The sequence below is a fragment of the Ziziphus jujuba genome, chromosome 8 (genome assembly GCF_031755915.1).
Source record: "Ziziphus jujuba cultivar Dongzao chromosome 8, ASM3175591v1".
Classification (NCBI taxonomy): domain Eukaryota; kingdom Viridiplantae; phylum Streptophyta; class Magnoliopsida; order Rosales; family Rhamnaceae; genus Ziziphus; species Ziziphus jujuba.
Window position 1 is genome coordinate 28,200,127 of NC_083386.1, and position 18,832 is coordinate 28,218,958.

Below are 18,832 nucleotides of genomic sequence, written 5' to 3' on the forward strand. Positions count from 1 at the left end.
TGGTAGGTTGTATGTTAGGAGTAGGTGGTTGTGGTCTTGATCATGGAACCGCATCAATTGGGATTCAGTGGGTAGATGAAAGTATTAAAAGTGGCATTAATTTCGGATCTAATTAAACTGGTTTATTAAATCTTATATATTAAAATATTAAATATAGAATTTAGAATAAAAGAGAAACAAAAAAAAAAAAAAGAAGAAGAAGAAACATTGTCACAATCATCATTAGTTAATTGACTATTTTCTACCAACCCCAATTACCTTTTTTTACCAACCTATTTTCATTCCCTTTAAACTTTTTTGATTTGTCAAGACCTACCTTTTGAAATGTTCCATTTTGTTTCCATTGTCCATAAAAAGAAATTTTCAAAAGGAAGGACTGGATTACTGCGATGATGCTTGTATTATTCATTGATTGTGATGTTTGTTTGAAGATTAATGGACTTGGGATTTTCCCAGCACTAACAAAGTAAACAATAAAATGCTTTTACATCTCCAATTATTTATGCTTTGTTTTTCCAACAAGTGGGTCACTGATTCTGTTCTGATTTGATTTAGTATAGGCTCCTGAAGACACTGAATCTAGACCTAAAATCCAGAGTTATACAATTCAATGTGTCTTTATATTTAAAAAAAAAAGGCTTCTGGGCAATACTTCCACTTATTAGGCTTATTAGGACCATAAAACTAAAATGAAGGTAACTTTTACACTACAAAAAAGAAATATTTTGTTAGGAGTTTGATGGACTAATGCTTATTACTTTGTTGATGAGGGCTGTAAAGAAAGAAAAAGTAGTATACATAACAAGCAGGAAAAAGTAGTATACATAACAAGCTATTCATAATGGTATACTCAACAATTATTCTGTTAGATTTACATGCATTATTTAATGTTTCAAAAGACTAATAAAAATTGTTGGGTTTAGATGATTATTGGAAATTACATTGACATGACATGATCTACATGTAATACTTTTATGTAAAGTATGAGCACTTTAAAACCTGTATGGGTTTGAAGGAAACAGACAAGATGACTTAATAATAAATTTTAGTGATATCATAAGCAATTCATCAATAAGGGAAGGCTGCTAATAGACAGGGTGTAAAGTAGAATGGTAGGCCAGGAAAGCAACAAAGAAAGAGACATTGCGTATGATAAAACATAGTTAAAGCTGTGCGTATTGAAGGAGGCTAAGTTGGGGGGATCTAATAGGTAATAGGCATGGCCCGCATGTAAATGCAAACGTGGAGTGAGAATTTTGTCTGGAAATGGAAGTAAAGGATAGGTAGAGATGGTGATGTTAATATTGTTTTCAAATAGACTTGGCAAACAAGTTTGGGTAGTTACAGACACTGTTTGCATGTGTTAGGTGGTTTCATTAAGGTTGTTGAGTGTGGGATTTTCACATGCTTTTTCCATATCAACATAGGTCTCTAAATTTGGTTGTCGGTAAGCGAGGCGGCGGAGAAAGAGAATGCCCCTTTTTTAGGGTGGGGATCTTCCAAGTTTCGTAATTATTGTGGTTTTTTTTTTTCCGTCACTGCTTGTTCTTTTGCTTGCATAAACATTGATAACAAACCTTCTGAACTTTTGGCATTTTGGAGTTTTCTTGTTGGCTTTTTGTGTTTAAAAAACCTTGAAATTGGTAGGTTGGTTGGAAAATGTTGGTAAGCCCAAACTGTCTTTGTTTGGAATCTGAATCAGGTCCAATTGGGTATAAGAGACTACCAGTCCAGTTTCGCATGCTGGGGTTCTTCATTAAGCCTTTTATTTTATTGTATTTTATTATTATTATTATTATTATTTATTTTTTCTTTTTTGAAGATTTCTATCCAGAGATGCACAATAGGTTGCTCTTTCTGTGTAGACCCGGTAGAAAGTAAATATTGGAATTTTGTTAAAGCAGGATAGTGAATCAAAAGGTTAAGAAAAAGGAAAAAAAAAAAAAGAAGAAAAAAAAAGGTGAAATACATGTATAGATGTTGAGTATCAAGCCGATAAAGTACAATGTTCCCAAAGCAATCACAAGCCAAATAGGATCCAACTCAAAACAGTAGAAAGAAAAAGGAGTCGACAACTTTCCAAAAATTTCAACCCTCCTCTATCTGAACATCCTTGCATGGCATCGTTTTAAAGCTCGGTGTCACACCAACGGATCATCAATTCGGACACCATTCTCCGAGCAAAAGGAATATAACTCAAACTATACCTGAAAAAGCAGAGATCTTATAAGTGGTCTTGCATAAATTGTTGTTGTTAATGTGATCTAAACTAGATCTAAACAAGCTGGCATATTGTGCCTGTACTAATGGTTTAAAAACGAGATCCATAGGAAGCATCTAAATATGAATCACAAAGTTGTACAAGAGTTTGCTTGATACTTGATTTGGATAGAGATGAGTGTGCTCTTCCCCCTAAAAGTCTAAATTTTACATCATTTTTTTTTTTTTAATGAAAGCCCAAATTGTTTGGTGAAAGCCCAAATTCTACATCCTAGTCGTGAATCATGAGGGATGAATGAATGAGAATGATAAACTCACCAAAAAAGAGCGCAGATCTCACTTATTATTGCAACTATTGTTAAAATCTTGCTATGAATCTGCAAGATGTGAACCAAGGGTGAAAAGAAGAAGGAAAAAATACTTGTACATAATTGAATTATTTCATGTATATGGAGACAAGAAGAGGCAAAAGAAAAGTGGTATAAATCCATTTCCAATTTTACAATCTTGCGTTTTACACTCTAGTGTCTCCACTATTAATTCATAGCACAAATGGATGGATATAACTTTAGTGTTCCCCATCCAAGATGAGATTGCCAGTCAAGTACATACGAGACTGCAGATTTAACTCAACTTTCTGCATTATATCAAAGGATGAATACTGCATACTAACCCACAAAGCACAGATGAGTGCGATAACAACACATCCAAGATAGATAGCTGTTGCATAGATGCGAACAGAATCAAACATCATTCTCATTTGTTGGCCCAAGCCGAGAAGAAAGGCTGTGCTGTCAAAAGGAACACAGGTTAGCATCTGAATGACCTTGCATAATTTTGGTTAACTTGGATCCAGATGTGCCCTGAAGAAATAAAGAATAATGGAGTGCATAGGTTGATAAGTTGAATATTTCTCATTCATGCTTTATATGAAATAACAGCCATGCATAAGTTGACAGATAGAAATATGTGACAATATTGTCTTCGGAAGAAGAGGGTACAACTAGGAGGCCTTGGACAACAACTCCATATAAATGATACTGGACATGTGAGGATTTCTTTAGGAGAGGGGTTTGTAGAAAATTGCTGAAGATGTAAATAAATAGTAAAGTAAACCATCAAAACTAGATATAAACCTGTGGAACTACCTTCCAACTGCCAATACATTGCCAAATGTGAATAATATGGCAAATTTGATTGGTTTGGCGAAGACAATCAGTGACTGCAAAAGAAGCAGGACTTGTAAATGAATGCTTTCTGGTATCAAGAAATCATTTTATTATTTTCATTTTATGACTGACATACACAAATCTCCAGAAAAAATAACAAAACATTATTCTCTTCAGTGATTGTAATTTCCATTCTATATTGCACCAATTTTCTTTCCTTACATTAAATATTTCCCATCATGAAATGCAAACAGAAAATCCCCTCACTCATGTTGCAAGAAAATAAAACTGGGTAACCGTTAGTGTGTCCAAGCAGAAAAGAGTCTTTATTTTCACCCATGATGCAAAAGAAATCTCTTTAACGTCTAGAGATTTGACATACATTTTTTTTCTTGGGTCATTACATACCTTTCTTTTTCTAGTCACGAATTCTCACTACCAATACTTTCCCGTTTTCCTTCTTCTGTTTTGCATCAAACAAAGAAACTGAACAACATTTTCAACTCACCATCTTTTTATGACAGCATCTGTTGTTGATAACAGGTATTGCTATACTTCTGTCAGAATATGAAGAAATCTCTTTTGGTATGATCTTGCTATCTCAATTCCTATGATATAGGCTCATAAAAGTTTTCAAACATTATGTATTTTCCTTTGTAAACAGAAAATGCCTTGAAATTTAGTATTTCATATATATTTTAGTTCAATTTTAAGACTGGCAAATTACATACAAATCGTACCCATACATATTGATCAAATCGTACACATCCACCACAAGTCTAAAACTGATTCTGTTTTGTCCTAGCCCATCATAAGTGCTTTTCCTTGCTGTAGCAGCAACCAAGGTAGCAACTGTTGCATTCAATTGTTAAACTACTTCTCCAAAACAGCCCCTAATATTCAAACATGCCCAGCATGTTCTTGAATGCTAAAGTCGTTCTCTATGCACAAATAATTTACTAAGGTACGTTTATACCAAATTATTTGGGGTTCCACATTAGTCATAAAAAAATTGTTTATTTAAACCAAAAACCTCAACATCGATCAAAACTTTGTATAATCAATTAGCTAAAAGTTGCAATTTTACTAGGAAAAAAAAGTTATTAAGCTTCTTGGCACATGGCAATGTATAGACGCACACTCCCCAATTACTGTGAATATGGTAAAAAGAGTGGTATACGCATACCAGAATCATAAGAACCAGACCAGCGATCAAGCACGCAGCGAAACCGTACATTCTCTAATCAAAGTCAAAACCCAAAACCATAAGGATCTGAAATCAACAAAAAATTAGCAAAACCCACAAACTCGGAATTGAAAATGAAATCTTTATCAATTTTTTTTATTTTTTAATTTTTTGGCCACGGAACCTGGGTAGCAGAAAGAGAGCACAAGCCGTCAGATTCGTCATCGAAGAAGCTCTCTCGTCCGTCATCGTCAACCCCTGACAGCGATTGGTTCAGCTTCTGCCACATTGTTGATAAACTAAGCTCTCTTCTTCTTAGCGCAGCAAATTCATAGTCACAGAGAAGCCTCTACTTATTTTGAGCCAGTTCAGTAATTTCAATTATTATTATTTTGTAATTTTTATTTCAGTTGATCCTCTGTATGTGTCTCCAGAATTCTATATTTACATCCACCAATAGTTATGGTCTTCTATTGACCGTCCTAATGACGTGTCAAATTACTATAGCTCATTCTATTTCTATCTCTTCTTTCACTAAAAGGATAAAACGCTGCTGGGGATGCCGTTTTAATCAAAACGAAAATACGCGGTTAAAAATTACAATGCATACGCCGTCTTCTGTAGTGACGTTTCCTCGACTCTTTTAAAAACTAGATATTTCTTCACTCTTCTGCTTAATATTTCTCTCTCTTTTTCTGGGAGAGTGAAACCCTAACTGCAATATTCCGAATTGGTCCTGTGGAGCCAATATATCAGAAGGTCTAGAGGTCTGAGCTGGAAAGCGAAGATGTCGTCGACGCTATTGGAAGTGACTCGGGCGGGTCACGAAGAAGTGGAGCGGCTTGAGCGGCTCATAGTGAAGGAGCTCCAGAACGATCCATCTAACAATAAGGACCGCTTGTTCCAGAGCCACCGAGTCCGCCACATGATCGATACCATCACTGCCACCACCGAGAGACTTGTAAATCTTCTGCCAGCTTTCTGGTTTTGATTTTTTTTTCTCTTTTTTCTTTTAGTCTCTGTTTGGCGAATGAGATAGTCGAGGAAAATAAACTTTTGAATTTTATTGTTTCTTTGCTTGCGTGATTCTAATAACATTTCTTTTATTATCATTCTGGAAGCGATTTTATTGCTTTTGGGAGCGAATTGATATTGATTTTTGCTTAGATTAGCGAGAAACGGAAGCTGTGGTTTATAGATAAACAGTGTTCGAGCAAATTGTCTTGGAACAATTTACTTTTAATATTCAAGGAAATAAAGAAACTATGTTTGAAAATTAATTGGTTGTTATGGTATGCTTTTCAGGTTGAAATTTATGAAGATAAGGACAGTGCAAGGAAGGATGAGATTGCCGCTCTTGGAGGCCAAACTGCTTCTGGAACGAACGTGTTTAGTGCATTTTATGATAGATTGAAAGAGGTAACTTTGCTGTTAACTAATCTCATATTTTCTTGTTAGTTTTCGAGTTTAGCTTTTTCAATATATGTTCTTTTTTCTTTTCATGTTTTTATTTTTGAATTTTGCAGATTCGTGAATATCATAGAAAGCATCCGGCCGCGCGTGTTGTGGATGTTACTGAGGAGCATGAAGCACTACTTAAGGAGGAACCACAGATTGAGTTCAGTGGAGAGGTCTGCTCTCGTAAATTGCTTAAAAGGAGTTTCATAAATGATAAAGAAATTGATATATGTAGTTATAATTCGTACACATATAGGCAATACATTTGTTTTCTCTGTGATATCGAACCTTTTTTTTTTTTGTTTTGTGTAATGGCCTGCAAAGTCTGTAATTTGCTTCAATTTATCTTTCAGGAAGCTTTTGGAAGGTATCTTGACTTGCATGAATTGTACAATCAGTATATCAATTCTAAGTTTGGAGAGCCTATTGAGTACTCTGCTTACCTTGATATATTTTCACAACCAGATAAAATTCCTCGCAAACTGAAGTCGACAAGGTAGAACATTCTACTCTTCTGTTCTGCAAACCTATGTTTTCCACTGGTAGTCATCTACGTGTTATTTGAGGATGTTTTTATTTTTTTGTTTGCTGCAGACAATACAGGGAATATATAGAGAATCTGTTGGAGTATTTAATATACCTTTTTCAGCGGACCGAGCCCTTGCAAGACCTTGATAGAATGTTCTCAAAGGTTCACTTACTATTAATACTTTATCTTGCATTACTCACTGTATATAGTTTAGGCATCCTTGCTCTATTGAAATTATTCCATCAAGAAAGAAAAAAGATGATAGAAGTTTTTTTTTTTTATTTTTTTTTATTTTTTTTTTTTTATAAAAAATATTTACGTAATTTATTTGGCAAAATTTTATTTTCCCTAAACTGATGGGTAAATATTTTTTAAGTGCTTTTGAAATATAATGTTTCCTTATAATTCTTTTATTTGTGCTATTTAAGGTTTGGCATTATTATAGATTGTTGTTCTGTATGAGATGAAATCCCATGCATATATTGTATCTGAAGGAGATCAAATTTTAGAAGCCAATTACAACCAAGTTGTGTAATTGACTTTGGAGTCCTGTTTTACTAAATATAAAAGGTATTTGGTAACACAGTAACAGTCTAATGCCGTATTCTCTTAGGATCAAAATTTCAAAAGATGTTGCTTTGTGTAGGTTGAACTGGAATTTGAAGAGCGATGGGCAAATGGTAGTATAGAAGGATGGGGAGATAATAGTCAAGAAAATGGACATGTTTCAGACCATACAGTAATTGATCTTGATTATTATAGCACTGTTGAAGAGCTGATGGAAGTGGGTCCTGAAAAGTTAAAGGAAGTAAGTGTGATCCTCTGTAATCATATTATTACATTTTATTTTTGCCGCATAAAATTTTCTTTAGATTGGTTTTTCTATATTCTCTTGTTGAATTATTGTTTTGCAGCATTTGAAGTTTACAGACTGAAGGAACCGTTTTGATTTTTGTTCTATTTTCAGATTTTTTATTGTAGTTGCTAACGGGATGAAATGCATTTCTGTGGTACAAGGGGAATAAATTTGTCCTTGAGTTGCTTAAGATAATGTTTACGATGTATTTCTTACAAAATGAATTGTTTGATGCATTAAGAACTCTTAGTTATTTGAATGTACACTGCTTATAGTTTATTATTTTAGTGCATTTTTACGTGGGGTTCTAAAAGAGGGTCAAAATCAAATATTTACTGCTTGACCTGTTTTTCCAAGATCCTTTCGGCCTCAACTTGAAATACTATTTCTTTGTGACAATGACTGATATTTGGTGAGTTTACAGCTGCTTTTTGTTTAACAATTTCATTATTACATTTCTGCATTTACACATGCCAGGCATTAGGAGCATTAGGACTAAAGACGGGTGGTACTGTGCTGCAACGTGCAGAGAGGCTTTTCCTTACAAAGGTGATTATGCACTAGACTTTAGCAAGAAAAAAGAGAATAAGTTACTAGAATTAAGGAGAATTATGTATAAAAATTAAATCCATTTTCGCTTTTGCTGTGGTTCCTTAGTTAATGTTATAGTTGCTATGAATTTATGTAAATATGAAATGTTCTAAAAGTCTTTGATTTTTGATGGGGATTATGTAACTAAGTTGACAAGAATGCTACAGATACCCGCTAACTAACTTCATTGCTTAAGAGGCATTGGGAAGATAATAATGCTTCTATCTTAGGAGTTCCAAATTCCAACTTTATTAATGATGCCTTGAAAAATGATGAACCTCTTATTTTAAGAGTTCCAACTATGTACCGTTAGTCATTAGTCTATATCAGAGTTGTATAAAACAGGATCTGAAATCTGAATCCTTCTTCCAGAACACCTGTTTGATTGGGAGCAAACCCTTTTCCTGAATTTTGATAAGAGTACCATTCAGGTCACTTTCTTTCACAATTTCTGAAGCAATTTGTTAATATGCATTTAACTTATTTCTATATTGCCTTTATTTCCTTTATTTAGCATATGCCTCTTGAAAAGTTGGACAAGAAGCATTTTGCTAAAGGTTCACGTGGTTCAGAACGGAATGGGGTTGGTGCAGCTCCAGAAGCAGGCAGTAATTTGAAAGAAATTGCCTTAATGGAGGCGAAGATAATAAAATTATGTGACTCATTGGAAGAGGTTAGAATATGTCACAGAAATATCTCTCCTTCATTGATCAGTGTAGATACAAAATATTTTGCAAGTGTTCCATTTAATGACTTTTATGACTGGGTTGCATATTTTCTATTATGTTATGCAGACAATTGCACGAACAAAGGACAATGTTGTGAAGAAGCAGGCTTTGACTTACGAGGAAATTGAAGCAGAACGTGAAGAGGTGAGGATATTGCCATTGTGTTTCATCTTTTTCAATTTTCGAGTACGATTGTAAAACACCTGGTAGTTGGGAATGACTAAACAGTGACATCTCTGCACCTAATAGTTTTAGTGTTGCTCATGTTTCAATTTTTTGGAACCCGTCCAATGTAGCCCTTGATCAACTTCAACCTTCTGGGGGCATTCCTATCCAATAGTCCTAGTGTTGCTTATGTTTCAAGTTTTTAGAACATCCATTGTGGCCCTTGGTCAACTTCAACCTTCTGGAGGCATTTCTGGTGCAGCTATTTGGTTTAGTTGGTTTCCCTATATATGCACACAAACATGCACCTTAAGTGTACGTTGGTAAAGTAGTTATAACATTAGCTGTAGGTAGTTTAGATGTGGTTTGAAATCTAGAATGATCTGCAGCACTAACAACAAATTTGTCACAAATGTGAGCCATGTGTAATTTAAAATGCATTAGACGGCTAGAATGAAGGTCACCAGCTGACTTAGCATGATCTTTGGAAACTTTGTGTGATATAAGTTGTTTCAAAATTATTCTACAAAAAAAATATTATTTTTATTTTTGTTTTTTATATATGCACACAAACATGCACCTTAAGTGTACATTGGTAAAGTAGTTATAACATTAGCTGTAGGTAGTTTAGATGTGGTTTGAAATCTAGAATGATCTGCAGCACTAACAACAAATTTGTCACAAATGTGAGCCATGTGTAATTTAAAATGCATTAGACGGCTAGAGTGAAGGTTACCAGCTGAGTTAGCATGATATTTGGAAACTTTGTGTAATATAAGTTGTTTCAAAATTATTCTACCAAAAAACAAAAAAAAAAAAAAAAAAGAAAAAAAAATATTTTTGTTTTTATTTTTATTTATTTATTTATTTTGGTTAATTAGTAGTCTTATTCTTTCTGCTAGGTGCAAGTCAATGCTTTTCTGAGCTGTATTAGGGATTTTAGAGTTGAATGGTCTTCAAATTTACAACTTTTGTGCAAGCTATTACGTAGCTCACTTTTTTTGGTCGAATATGCCAAGTTATCTTTTAGTAGTATATGTGCTGTAATTTGTTTTTCAATTTATTGCTATTTCTTACTTGGGTCAATGCCTAGCAGGAAGAGACACAAGCTGACACTGAAAGTGATGATGACGAGCAGCAGATTTACAATCCCTTGAAGTTACCAATGGGCTGGGATGGGAAGCCTATACCTTACTGGCTCTATAAGCTTCATGGGCTTGGTCAGGTAATATTTAAATTTAATATAGGAGCTTATTAAGCTATTTTTTAAAAAGTTTGTTGATACAGAAGTATATTTGTTTAATTATTTGGCAAATATAAGGAGTTTACTCCCGAACACTTGGATCTTCGAGTAATATTTCTATTAAACTTGTTCAATTAAGATTTCCATTGTTATCAAGTGTGATTGTTTAGGTCTTATGCAAAAAAAAGGGATAATTTACTCCAGATAACTTTTTGGTTCTATTCCTTTTGTGCACGTCTTACTGGAGATGTGTATGTAATAAATTGTTGATTTGACATAATTGCAACTCTGTTATGCATTTCAGGAATTCAAGTGTGAGATATGCGGGAACTACAGTTACTGGGGGCGTAGGGCTTTTGAACGGCATTTCAAGGAATGGCGCCATCAGCATGGGATGCGGTGTCTTGGCATACCAAACACCAAGAACTTCAATGAGATCACATCAATTGAGGTACACTTTTGAGATTTTTTGGGAGATGTGAATGATTATTTACTTTAGTCAATTTGGAGCCTCTTGAACAGTGAACTTCACCTATGATAGCAATTCAGTATGAATGATTTGGTCAGGTTGAAACCGTTGAAAAGATGAATTTTTGTGGCTTAAGCTGATTATTTTTATGCTGTAAATATCACCTGATAGGAGCATTTTATGGATGATTACATAGTGCATTCATTAACTGGTGCATATATCAGTGTAAGCAAAAATTTCTATGTTGCAGGAAGCGAAAGAGCTCTGGAAAAAGATACAAGAAAGACAAGGAGTGAACAAATGGCGCCCAGATCTTGAAGAAGAATATGAAGATAAAGAGGGAAACATCTACAACAAGAAGACCTACACTGATCTGCAACGTCAGGGACTGATCTAAGTAAAGAAAGAGGTAGCTCAGAACATCTCATGCAAGATCCGAAAAACAAAAAAAAAAAAAAAAAAAAAAAAAAAAAAAAAAAAAGGAGGAAAACCGCTCGCTTGGACAACTTAACATCTGAGGCTCAACTCCGGAGGACGTTTTATTCATGCTGTGGCAGCCAGTTGGGATGAAGATGTTCGGGAATATTGTAGGTTCTATGTACAATATTTGTGGAGTAGAGAAAGGAAAAAGAATTTTACATTTAGAATTCTTGTGGTGTTATATCACTCCCAATTTCTCTTTTTAACCCGTTAACGATCAAATGTATTGATGCAAAACAAGTATTCAACGGATTTTTTTTTTTTTTTTTTTTTGTTTTTTCTCCTCTCTCTCTCTCTCTCTCTCTCTATTTACTGTTTGTTTGTTCCTCGTACTCACATGGTTTTCATTAAATAAAAGTCACTATTGAGAGGGTCCTCCCCTTATTGCCGTTATTAAGAAAAAAGTAAAAAAAAGAAAAAAAAAAAAAAAGGCACGTGCTATCAACTGCCAGAACCAAAAAACTGGATAGGTTGTCGGTCGGAAAGCAAAGCAGCAATCATATTTAATCATGTCAGTCATTTACAAATAATCCCGCTTCACGATTCCGTCATCTTGAAGTATCCAAGCATGACCTTGTAAATAGAAGTGCTGAACCGTTCACTCCCCTAAGCACTAGAAGCCTAGGGTCAACATATGTTCCACAGACGAGCTCGGACAAATCAAACATTTCGGGTGGGACTTGTGTACGGACTTCTTGAACCACCAGTTTTGCAATATCGATGTTTTTACTTAAAGGTTCATCAAGATTCAGTGTTACCTCAATGTCACTTGAAGTGAGCTTGGCCACTGATAGGCTTGTCGGAAGTTCTTTGAAGGGAACTGCTTTCCTCCATTTCCTACCTGATAGTTTCTGAGCCAATGAATCTTCGGTTGATTGACCAGGGGAAAACTTCCCCGTGGTCTTTTTTTCCTTAATGTATAGACGTCTACCTGCTGCTAATCTAAATAATGAGTTCACCTCCAATTTCCCATTCACTCCGGTCTTATTATGAGGCCAGTTCTGACCGACCATGATTGTGAAGCCAATGTCAGAGGTAAATGATAAGTCCGTGTTTAAGTTGGATGTTCTTGACACTGTTAGGTGCACATCGCCAATAAGGACGCGAGCAGGAGGTTGTCGGAAGGTTAACCCTATGTGCCTCCCAGTGCAGTATAATAGACGCCACTTACCTGGCAGGAGCTCCAGCCAGTTCTGCAAGCACAAATTCAAAAATTAAATCTTTTAGAATTACACCTGGGTGAATGTTTTAAAAAAAGATCTATTACAACAAAATTTCTCAATTTTGGTGATTGTTTGGAAGTCTGAACCTCAGTGGTAAATTAGCAATTGAAGCTAAAGGCATCGTGTCAAATTCTGGACATGTTAGAGTAGCCATAAATGTAAAAGAGAAACGAGAAATGGAAATGATTAGTCACCTTTGGCTTAGAATGAGAATTCAGCACCTCCATTACTTCAATGAAGTGAGCAAGCCTGCTACGCTGCAGCATGAGCAGAAAAACAAAAGGAGTTAACATACTTCTATGTAACTGCCAACTTTCTGCAGTCTAGTTTCCAAAAGATTAGTGCAAGAAGAACAAGAACTTGTAGCCTCAAAAGGGTATAAATCAAGATAACTACAAGAAAATATATTTATAAAGGGAAAGATTGATCTAATATAATACCTGAGGCTGGCGATATATGTATTCCTCTGAGATTCGAACTGCAGTTGAGCCAAGACTCCACCTAATGATATCCATGGAAGGAACAATCCGCCATCTTGGACCACAGAGAAACGGATGTCTAAGAGCATCTAAGCAACTGTGACGCATTCATGGAGAAATGTTATAATTGACATTTGTTCTCTCAATAAAAATGTGAACAATTTATATACATATAATGACAATAACATATAATCAACAGCATTAACATCAACATATAATTGACAATTTATTGCCAATTCTGTTACCAAAAAACATTTTGGAGCTACAACAGATATTCATAGTTATATTCTTTGTAATACTTACGAACCCAAAGTTCTATCCTCTCCATAGGCAAATATCTACATCATATATAAACAGAAGCATAAGTTATTCTTCAGTTGCTAAAACAAAGGGTATACCTTATTCGTCTGGAAGGGTCGGTTGCAAGCAATAATGACAGAAGGTTCCAACCTGCACCCCAGTTTCTATCAAGTATCTGCGAAAGAAGACAAATATCTGTCATGAGAATGGAGAAGAGAAACTTGATACAACATTTACTACTAAATGTATGCATACTTGGAGTCCAACGTTTCCAGATGAGGAATTCTTGTCAAGTATTTGCAATAAAAATTCACGCAAGCATGAAGGATCATTTCCCTGCACTTGCACATCAACATAAGTTGGCATTAATGTAAAATTCAAATTCATTAACAGAAGATCATGTTATTGTAAATAAAGAAGAAATATGACTCTCTTTAATACCCAATTGACCATCTACATTAAACTTAATATGCTTCATATCTTGAGCACCATCTTTTCCCTAAATGCAAGTATGAGAAATGCATCAAGCAATGATCAAACGGCATTTAAGCCACAAGTGTAAATTACAACAATCGCAGCCCAGAGTAGCAATCAAATAGTGCTGTCCATGTTCTGTATATTTGCGCAGGTTGAATGAATTAATACATGATAACATGATTCGGTTACCGTATGCATTTTATAAGCAAAAGGTTGAAGAGAAAAATAGACATGCTATACCTGTTTAAGGAATGTTTTGAACTTTGTGAATATTAGAGGATCCATGAGCTCTCGCAACACCATTTTTGCCATCATGAATCCGACACATCTTCGCAACATGCACAAAACATAAGAAGCATAAAAATTTATCTTCTGGAAACATCTTACTTAAAACATTTTGCATCTTAGTTTGTTTTCTTCAGACCATACCTCATGTCGAAAGCAATCATCATTTGTCTCCTATCTATGTTATTGTCCAGAGTAGTGCTGGTTAAACCATCATCATAAAAGTCAGCAGCATTTCCTAGTATTCCTACCTGTAAAATGAAAGCTCATAGAGATTAAAACAAATAAGGAAAGAAAAGAAGAAAAGACAATAAGGGTAAAAGAGGGAGGAGGAGGAGGAGGTTGAGTTGAGGAGGAGAAAGAGGAAAAAAGAAAGAAAATGGAATTATCAATTAAATTTTATGAGCTATCTGAATAGTTTGTTCCCCTTTACATGTCTGTGTATAAAATCCTAAAGTTTGATATTTTGCATTAAAAATCCGGTGCTTACTTTAACATGTCTATCTACTGGGCTTATATGCACATTCTCCAGTCTCAACTCTGTATGGGCAAGTCCATGGCTGTGTAAGTAATTCACCTGAAGAAAATAAGCCAGGTAAATGCCATAAATTCATTAATTGAGCAGTTGATACCTTGCATTCACTTATGACTAGTAAGAAGACACTTACTCCAATCAAGAGATCTCTCATCAATATTCTAATAAGCCGCAACTGCCGTGAAATTTCAGGTCCTCCAACTGTGTCATCTCCTACTCTTCTTACAGAATCCTCATCCAATGCCAGAGTAGCTTCCAAGGTTGGAAGCCAATCTGACTGTTGAAGCCAATGTCTTAAAGAAAAACTACCATGATACTGCAAGAAAAATAACAAACAATGCATTCTCAACACCCTTTCTTATTCTTTTACTTATAATTTGCAGTACTCTTTAGATATATCCAAATTTGACTGATAAGTAAAAGACTGACTTAACTACTATTGGATCTATTGACTGAAAAGCGGGCTATTCATACATTATAAATGTAATGCAAAGCAGTAAATTATGTTAAGAAATAAAATTTGGAAAGTTGGAGTCCACCAGACCTTCCTTCAAACACAAAATGCTCTTGGTGAGATTGTAGTATTAGTCGAGAAAATTTATGCACAAAAGATTAAATTGGTGGTAGAATCCATTTTTCACAGGAAAAGACCTACCCTGTGTACCAGGGTAAATGAGCCACGGCCACTACTTGTAGCAGAAGAGATGTAACCATGAACTTGCATTGAATAAGAATGGTACATAAGTTTACGACGAACCAACTTCTTCAATACCTGATGACAATTACAATAAATGGTTATAAGAAGATTGTAGCAAAAGAAGCCACCAAAAAAACGAAACAATAAGACAGAAGCGACCAAACCTCAATTGCTCGCTTGCCCCTACGCTGAGCTTGAGCACTAGTAAGCCGTCGAAGAACAACTCTTGTATTATACAATGGGCTGCAATTGCATACTACTAGGCATAAGCTTGAATTTCAAATCAATTTTACAACAAAGATAAATTTACCTATTAGCATCCTTCACAATAGCTTCAAAAACTACTTCATCGGCCTACAAAAAAGTTCAAAATCAATCAGGAACTTAGAAATTGAATCCATATAACACCCTTTTAATTTTTTCGCAAACACAGTAATATTCTCATACCCGACCACCAAGGCCAACACTGACACTGTCGAGAATCTTAAAGTCAGACTTCTTGAACCTCACAACGTGCACGGATTCTTCCTCCAGAGAAAATGACAAAGAACTCCGAGAATTTTCCTCTGATTCCACTGAAGATATTCCACTTGACAATGAACATTGCGGTCCCCGACTGTACCTCTGAGTGGATAAAGAGGACTTTCCGATAAATCGCTTAGGACTAGGCCTATTAAGTTTTGTCAACAAATTTCCACAACCAAAAGCTACTTCAATGCTTTCCAAACTCGTACTTGAAACAATTCCGCATATTGCCATTGATCAGAACTCTAAACATTTAAAAAAGAAAATAAAATAGTTAAAATTCAGCAACTTTCCTATTTAATCTCCATTAATCACTCAAACATGAAACTAAAATAGATACAAAAATTTAATTTATTTATGGATCATTTAAGCTCGCTTTGTTCTGAAACCAGAAAACATGTAGATCAACTCAAGTTCAAACTAGAACTCAGATGCATAAGGTTTCGCCTCTAAATTGCTTCGCTAGAACTCAGCGTCTTTCATCATCCTTTTCGTTTACAAAACAGAGCATTATTCTTTAACTAGTTCGACTTTAAATCTCCAAATTAACTTTTCATTTCCAGCACACTTTCCCAGTATCAGAAACAAAAGAAAATAAGCGAGGTAATTCTCGCTTCTACTGTAATTCCAGCTTGTCAAACAAGCAGATACAAAAGATTCAACGAACTAAACGATAGACAGTTGAAACTGATCAAGATGAATAAAAAGTTCAGCAAAATCACCCAAAAAAAAAAAAAAGGAAATGAAAAAGCTCATAGTTCAATTCCTGTTTTCCTAAATTTTCCTTCGGTTTCACGGAAACAAAAACTAAATTCAAATTAACGAGAAAACAGAGAAGAAAACCTGAGAAACATTTCGGGAACTTACCCGAACCATGAAGAAAGATGCCAGAGAAAGAAAATTCAGATAAAATGAAAACGAAGGAAAATAAGAAAGAGTGCGAGAGAAGCGACGGAATATATATATAGACAGAAGGAATGAGGGATGCGTGTGAGAGTTGCGTGACGAAGAATGGTGAAAACGTTCAACAACGAGTCCGTCGCATGTCTACGTCTGCCTTGCCCAAATATCTCCCCTTCATCTCTCTTTCTTCCTCTTCTAAATCCAAATCCAAATCCAATCCGATCATATATTATTGTGGGGTCCCCTTTCTGAGGTGGAGGCTCCAAAAGTGATTGGACCTTTTGATTTCATCGTGACCGTCCACAGATGATTCGTAATGTGGAGCCCACCAACCGCCTGCGAATTTGAAGATTCGATAAGTAAAGAAACAGTAATAACACAACCTTGCAAGTAAATGAAAGAAAAAGAAAAAGAAAAACCCACATGATTAATGTGTTTGACTCCCTTATATTAGGAAAGGTATTGAACCGATTGATTGATTAGAGCATTTTTCTGTAGTTAATTTAGTTGATTTTATCCAAAACGACGACGTTAAAATAAAATGGAGGACCGTCATCATACGTGGCATCTTCTATCATTACCAACAAGGACGGCTTATTCATGAAAGTGTAGTTTGGCTTTTTTCTCTTAATTTTTTAAGATTTTTTTAGATCTAGGCCAATTTGTTTAAATCTTTTATACCTAAAAACGTTTTCTTAATGTTTTAATTAACAACATTTTTGTTCAAAAAAAAATTTATCAGATTTTAAAAATTTCAGCCAAACTTTGGCCTTGGCTGTTTTAATACCACTTTGTGTTTCGAAGGGACTAAAAGAATTTTTATTTGTTATTTTAAGAGCATCTCCAACAAAAGTTATTTTTGTTATTGATATTTTTAAATTTTAATATTAACATAAATTCTCTTATAATAAATTAGAATACCAATGTTAAATTTTGGTTCTTCAATAATATATGTTAAAAAATGATATTATCAAATTATAAGTATTATTAAATGATAAATAAAATTCACTTTCATTAAAAATGAAATAATATTAATTAATTCAATATGTAACATGAGATCTACAAACTTTATGATTATGGGATCCGGTGCCATTATATTGCCAAATTTGGCACCAAAAATGACATTATCAAAAAATGCAATGCCCCATTAAAGAAGCAAAAAAGAAAGAAAAAAAATGTGCATTGCTAAAAATAATAATATGCTATTGAAAATACTCTAAGTATCATTTTATTTTTGAAAACTTTTATTTTAAAGAAAACATTTTTAAAGAAGAATTTCAATTTGATTTATTAATCATTAAATGGTTTAAGATTAATCATAATAGCTAAATAATATTATAAAATATGACAAAATATAGAAAAAAAAAAAAACAGAAATACTTTGAAGTTGTATTTCATTATTATTATTTTGTTTGGAGAAACTTTAAAGGAGTAAATTGAACTCAATGAATAGTGAAGTTATGGGTCCTAATTTTTACACGACCATTTTTTCTTTTTTCACTACCTTTTTATACAAATTTCCAAAAATACTATTCTCTATTAATTTTCTTTTGGTGAATATTCTTTATTAAATGTCTATTGTTATTCAAGTATTTTTTTTTTCTTTTATGAAAAAAGGTTATTTTTGTACATTTAATAAAAATGAATGAAAATTTTATATAAAAAATAGTGGGAAAAGAAAAATCTTAGCGTCGTATTAGGTAAGTAAGAAAAGGAAGAACCATGGAGTAACTATTCTATAGGACTAAAAACATTTATGTTTGATTAGTTTTTATATCAAATAATACATATTCCCTGTGAATTAACCATTCCCCCATTTTAAGAAAAATCTATTTTTATCAAAACTTAAGGAATAACTATTCTTTGACCTATGATAAAATTTTTCTTTTTTTGTAATACAAATAAGGTAAACATAAAATTGATATTTTTTAAGAATTTTAAATTTGATGTATTTTCTATTTAATACATGCAAATAGAAAAATATTTTTAAAATATATATTATAAATTAAATTTAAAAAATAAGAAATATATATATATATATATATATATTTAATTAAACATGAACAAAATTTTAAGTTAAGATGTGAAAAACATAAACATAAATATAAATGTCAAGAATTAATTTTTTTGGTGCTAGTTATTAATTTTTTTCTTCATATTTTATTTTTTTGAAATGATTATTTTTATTCTGCTAGGAATAGTTATTCCATGTATAAACTTTAATATAAAAAAGAACGACTTTAAAGTTATTTGTGGGTTTGACATGGGGGAGGGCTGTCCTGACCAGCCATACCATTCGGAGATTCCTCATTCT

The 18,832-nt window shown here is 33.9% G+C and overlaps 3 protein-coding genes across 5 annotated transcripts; 1 reads left to right on the forward strand and 2 right to left on the reverse strand.

Moving 5' to 3' along the window:
• Positions 1 to 1,947: 1,947 nt before the first annotated feature.
• LOC107414579 (uncharacterized) lies at positions 1,948 to 4,942 on the reverse strand. Its single transcript, XM_016022716.3, has 6 exons — positions 4,760 to 4,942; positions 4,576 to 4,629; positions 3,369 to 3,442; positions 2,894 to 3,011; positions 2,539 to 2,597; positions 1,948 to 2,207 (listed from the first exon to the last, which is right to left on the reverse strand). Exons 1-6 carry the CDS (start codon positions 4,862 to 4,864, stop codon positions 2,129 to 2,131), a joined length of 489 nt encoding a protein of 162 aa, XP_015878202.2. The 5' UTR covers positions 4,865 to 4,942; the 3' UTR covers positions 1,948 to 2,128.
• A 283-nt stretch (positions 4,943 to 5,225) lies between these two features.
• LOC107414800 (splicing factor SF3a60 homolog) lies at positions 5,226 to 11,364 on the forward strand. The gene is made up of 12 exons (XM_016023001.4): positions 5,226 to 5,536; positions 5,881 to 5,994; positions 6,102 to 6,206; positions 6,387 to 6,529; positions 6,628 to 6,724; positions 7,209 to 7,370; positions 7,896 to 7,967; positions 8,524 to 8,682; positions 8,804 to 8,881; positions 9,999 to 10,127; positions 10,450 to 10,596; positions 10,865 to 11,364. Exons 1-12 carry the CDS (start codon positions 5,363 to 5,365, stop codon positions 11,009 to 11,011), a joined length of 1,527 nt encoding a protein of 508 aa, XP_015878487.1. The 5' UTR covers positions 5,226 to 5,362; the 3' UTR covers positions 11,012 to 11,364.
• Positions 11,365 to 11,565: 201 nt separating this feature from the next.
• LOC107414798 (probable plastid-lipid-associated protein 14, chloroplastic) lies at positions 11,566 to 16,684 on the reverse strand. 3 transcript variants are annotated; one of them, XM_016022995.4, is made up of 14 exons: positions 16,459 to 16,684; positions 15,538 to 15,860; positions 15,401 to 15,444; positions 15,255 to 15,333; positions 15,049 to 15,165; positions 14,527 to 14,709; positions 14,349 to 14,435; positions 14,003 to 14,109; positions 13,814 to 13,901; positions 13,352 to 13,432; positions 13,195 to 13,271; positions 12,758 to 12,893; positions 12,512 to 12,574; positions 11,566 to 12,287 (listed from the first exon to the last, which is right to left on the reverse strand). In XM_016022995.4, exons 2-14 carry the CDS (start codon positions 15,847 to 15,849, stop codon positions 11,643 to 11,645), a joined length of 2,019 nt encoding a protein of 672 aa, XP_015878481.2. In that variant the 5' UTR covers positions 15,850 to 15,860; positions 16,459 to 16,684; the 3' UTR covers positions 11,566 to 11,642. The 3 variants fall into 3 exon arrangements, with proteins under 3 accessions (XP_015878481.2, XP_015878482.2, XP_048326603.1); XM_016022996.4 differs by having other exon boundaries at positions 16,483 to 16,683; XM_048470646.2 differs by lacking the exon at positions 16,459 to 16,684 and having other exon boundaries at positions 15,255 to 15,346; positions 15,538 to 15,611.
• Positions 16,685 to 18,832: the final 2,148 nt, after the last annotated feature.

Coding starts and splice junctions, on each gene's coding strand:
- LOC107414579 (XM_016022716.3), bottom strand. CDS start 4,864: ATGTGGCAGAAGCTGAACCAATCGCTGTCAGGGGTTGACGATGACGGA. Junction 4,630..4,759: donor GCTCTCTTTCTGCTACCCAG/GTTCCGTGGCCA, acceptor GACTTTGATTAG/AGAATGTACGGTTTCGCTGC. Junction 2,598..2,893: donor CACTCATCTGTGCTTTGTGG/GTTAGTATGCAG, acceptor CACATCTTGCAG/ATTCATAGCAAGATTTTAAC.
- LOC107414800 (XM_016023001.4), top strand. CDS start 5,363: ATGTCGTCGACGCTATTGGAAGTGACTCGGGCGGGTCACGAAGAAGTG. Junction 5,995..6,101: donor TTTATGATAGATTGAAAGAG/GTAACTTTGCTG, acceptor TGAATTTTGCAG/ATTCGTGAATATCATAGAAA. Junction 6,725..7,208: donor TTGATAGAATGTTCTCAAAG/GTTCACTTACTA, acceptor TGCTTTGTGTAG/GTTGAACTGGAATTTGAAGA.
- LOC107414798 (XM_016022995.4), bottom strand. CDS start 15,849: ATGGCAATATGCGGAATTGTTTCAAGTACGAGTTTGGAAAGCATTGAA. Junction 15,166..15,254: donor GGGGCAAGCGAGCAATTGAG/GTTTGGTCGCTT, acceptor AATTGTCATCAG/GTATTGAAGAAGTTGGTTCG. Junction 13,272..13,351: donor CTGGAAACGTTGGACTCCAA/GTATGCATACAT, acceptor CTTCTTTCGCAG/ATACTTGATAGAAACTGGGG.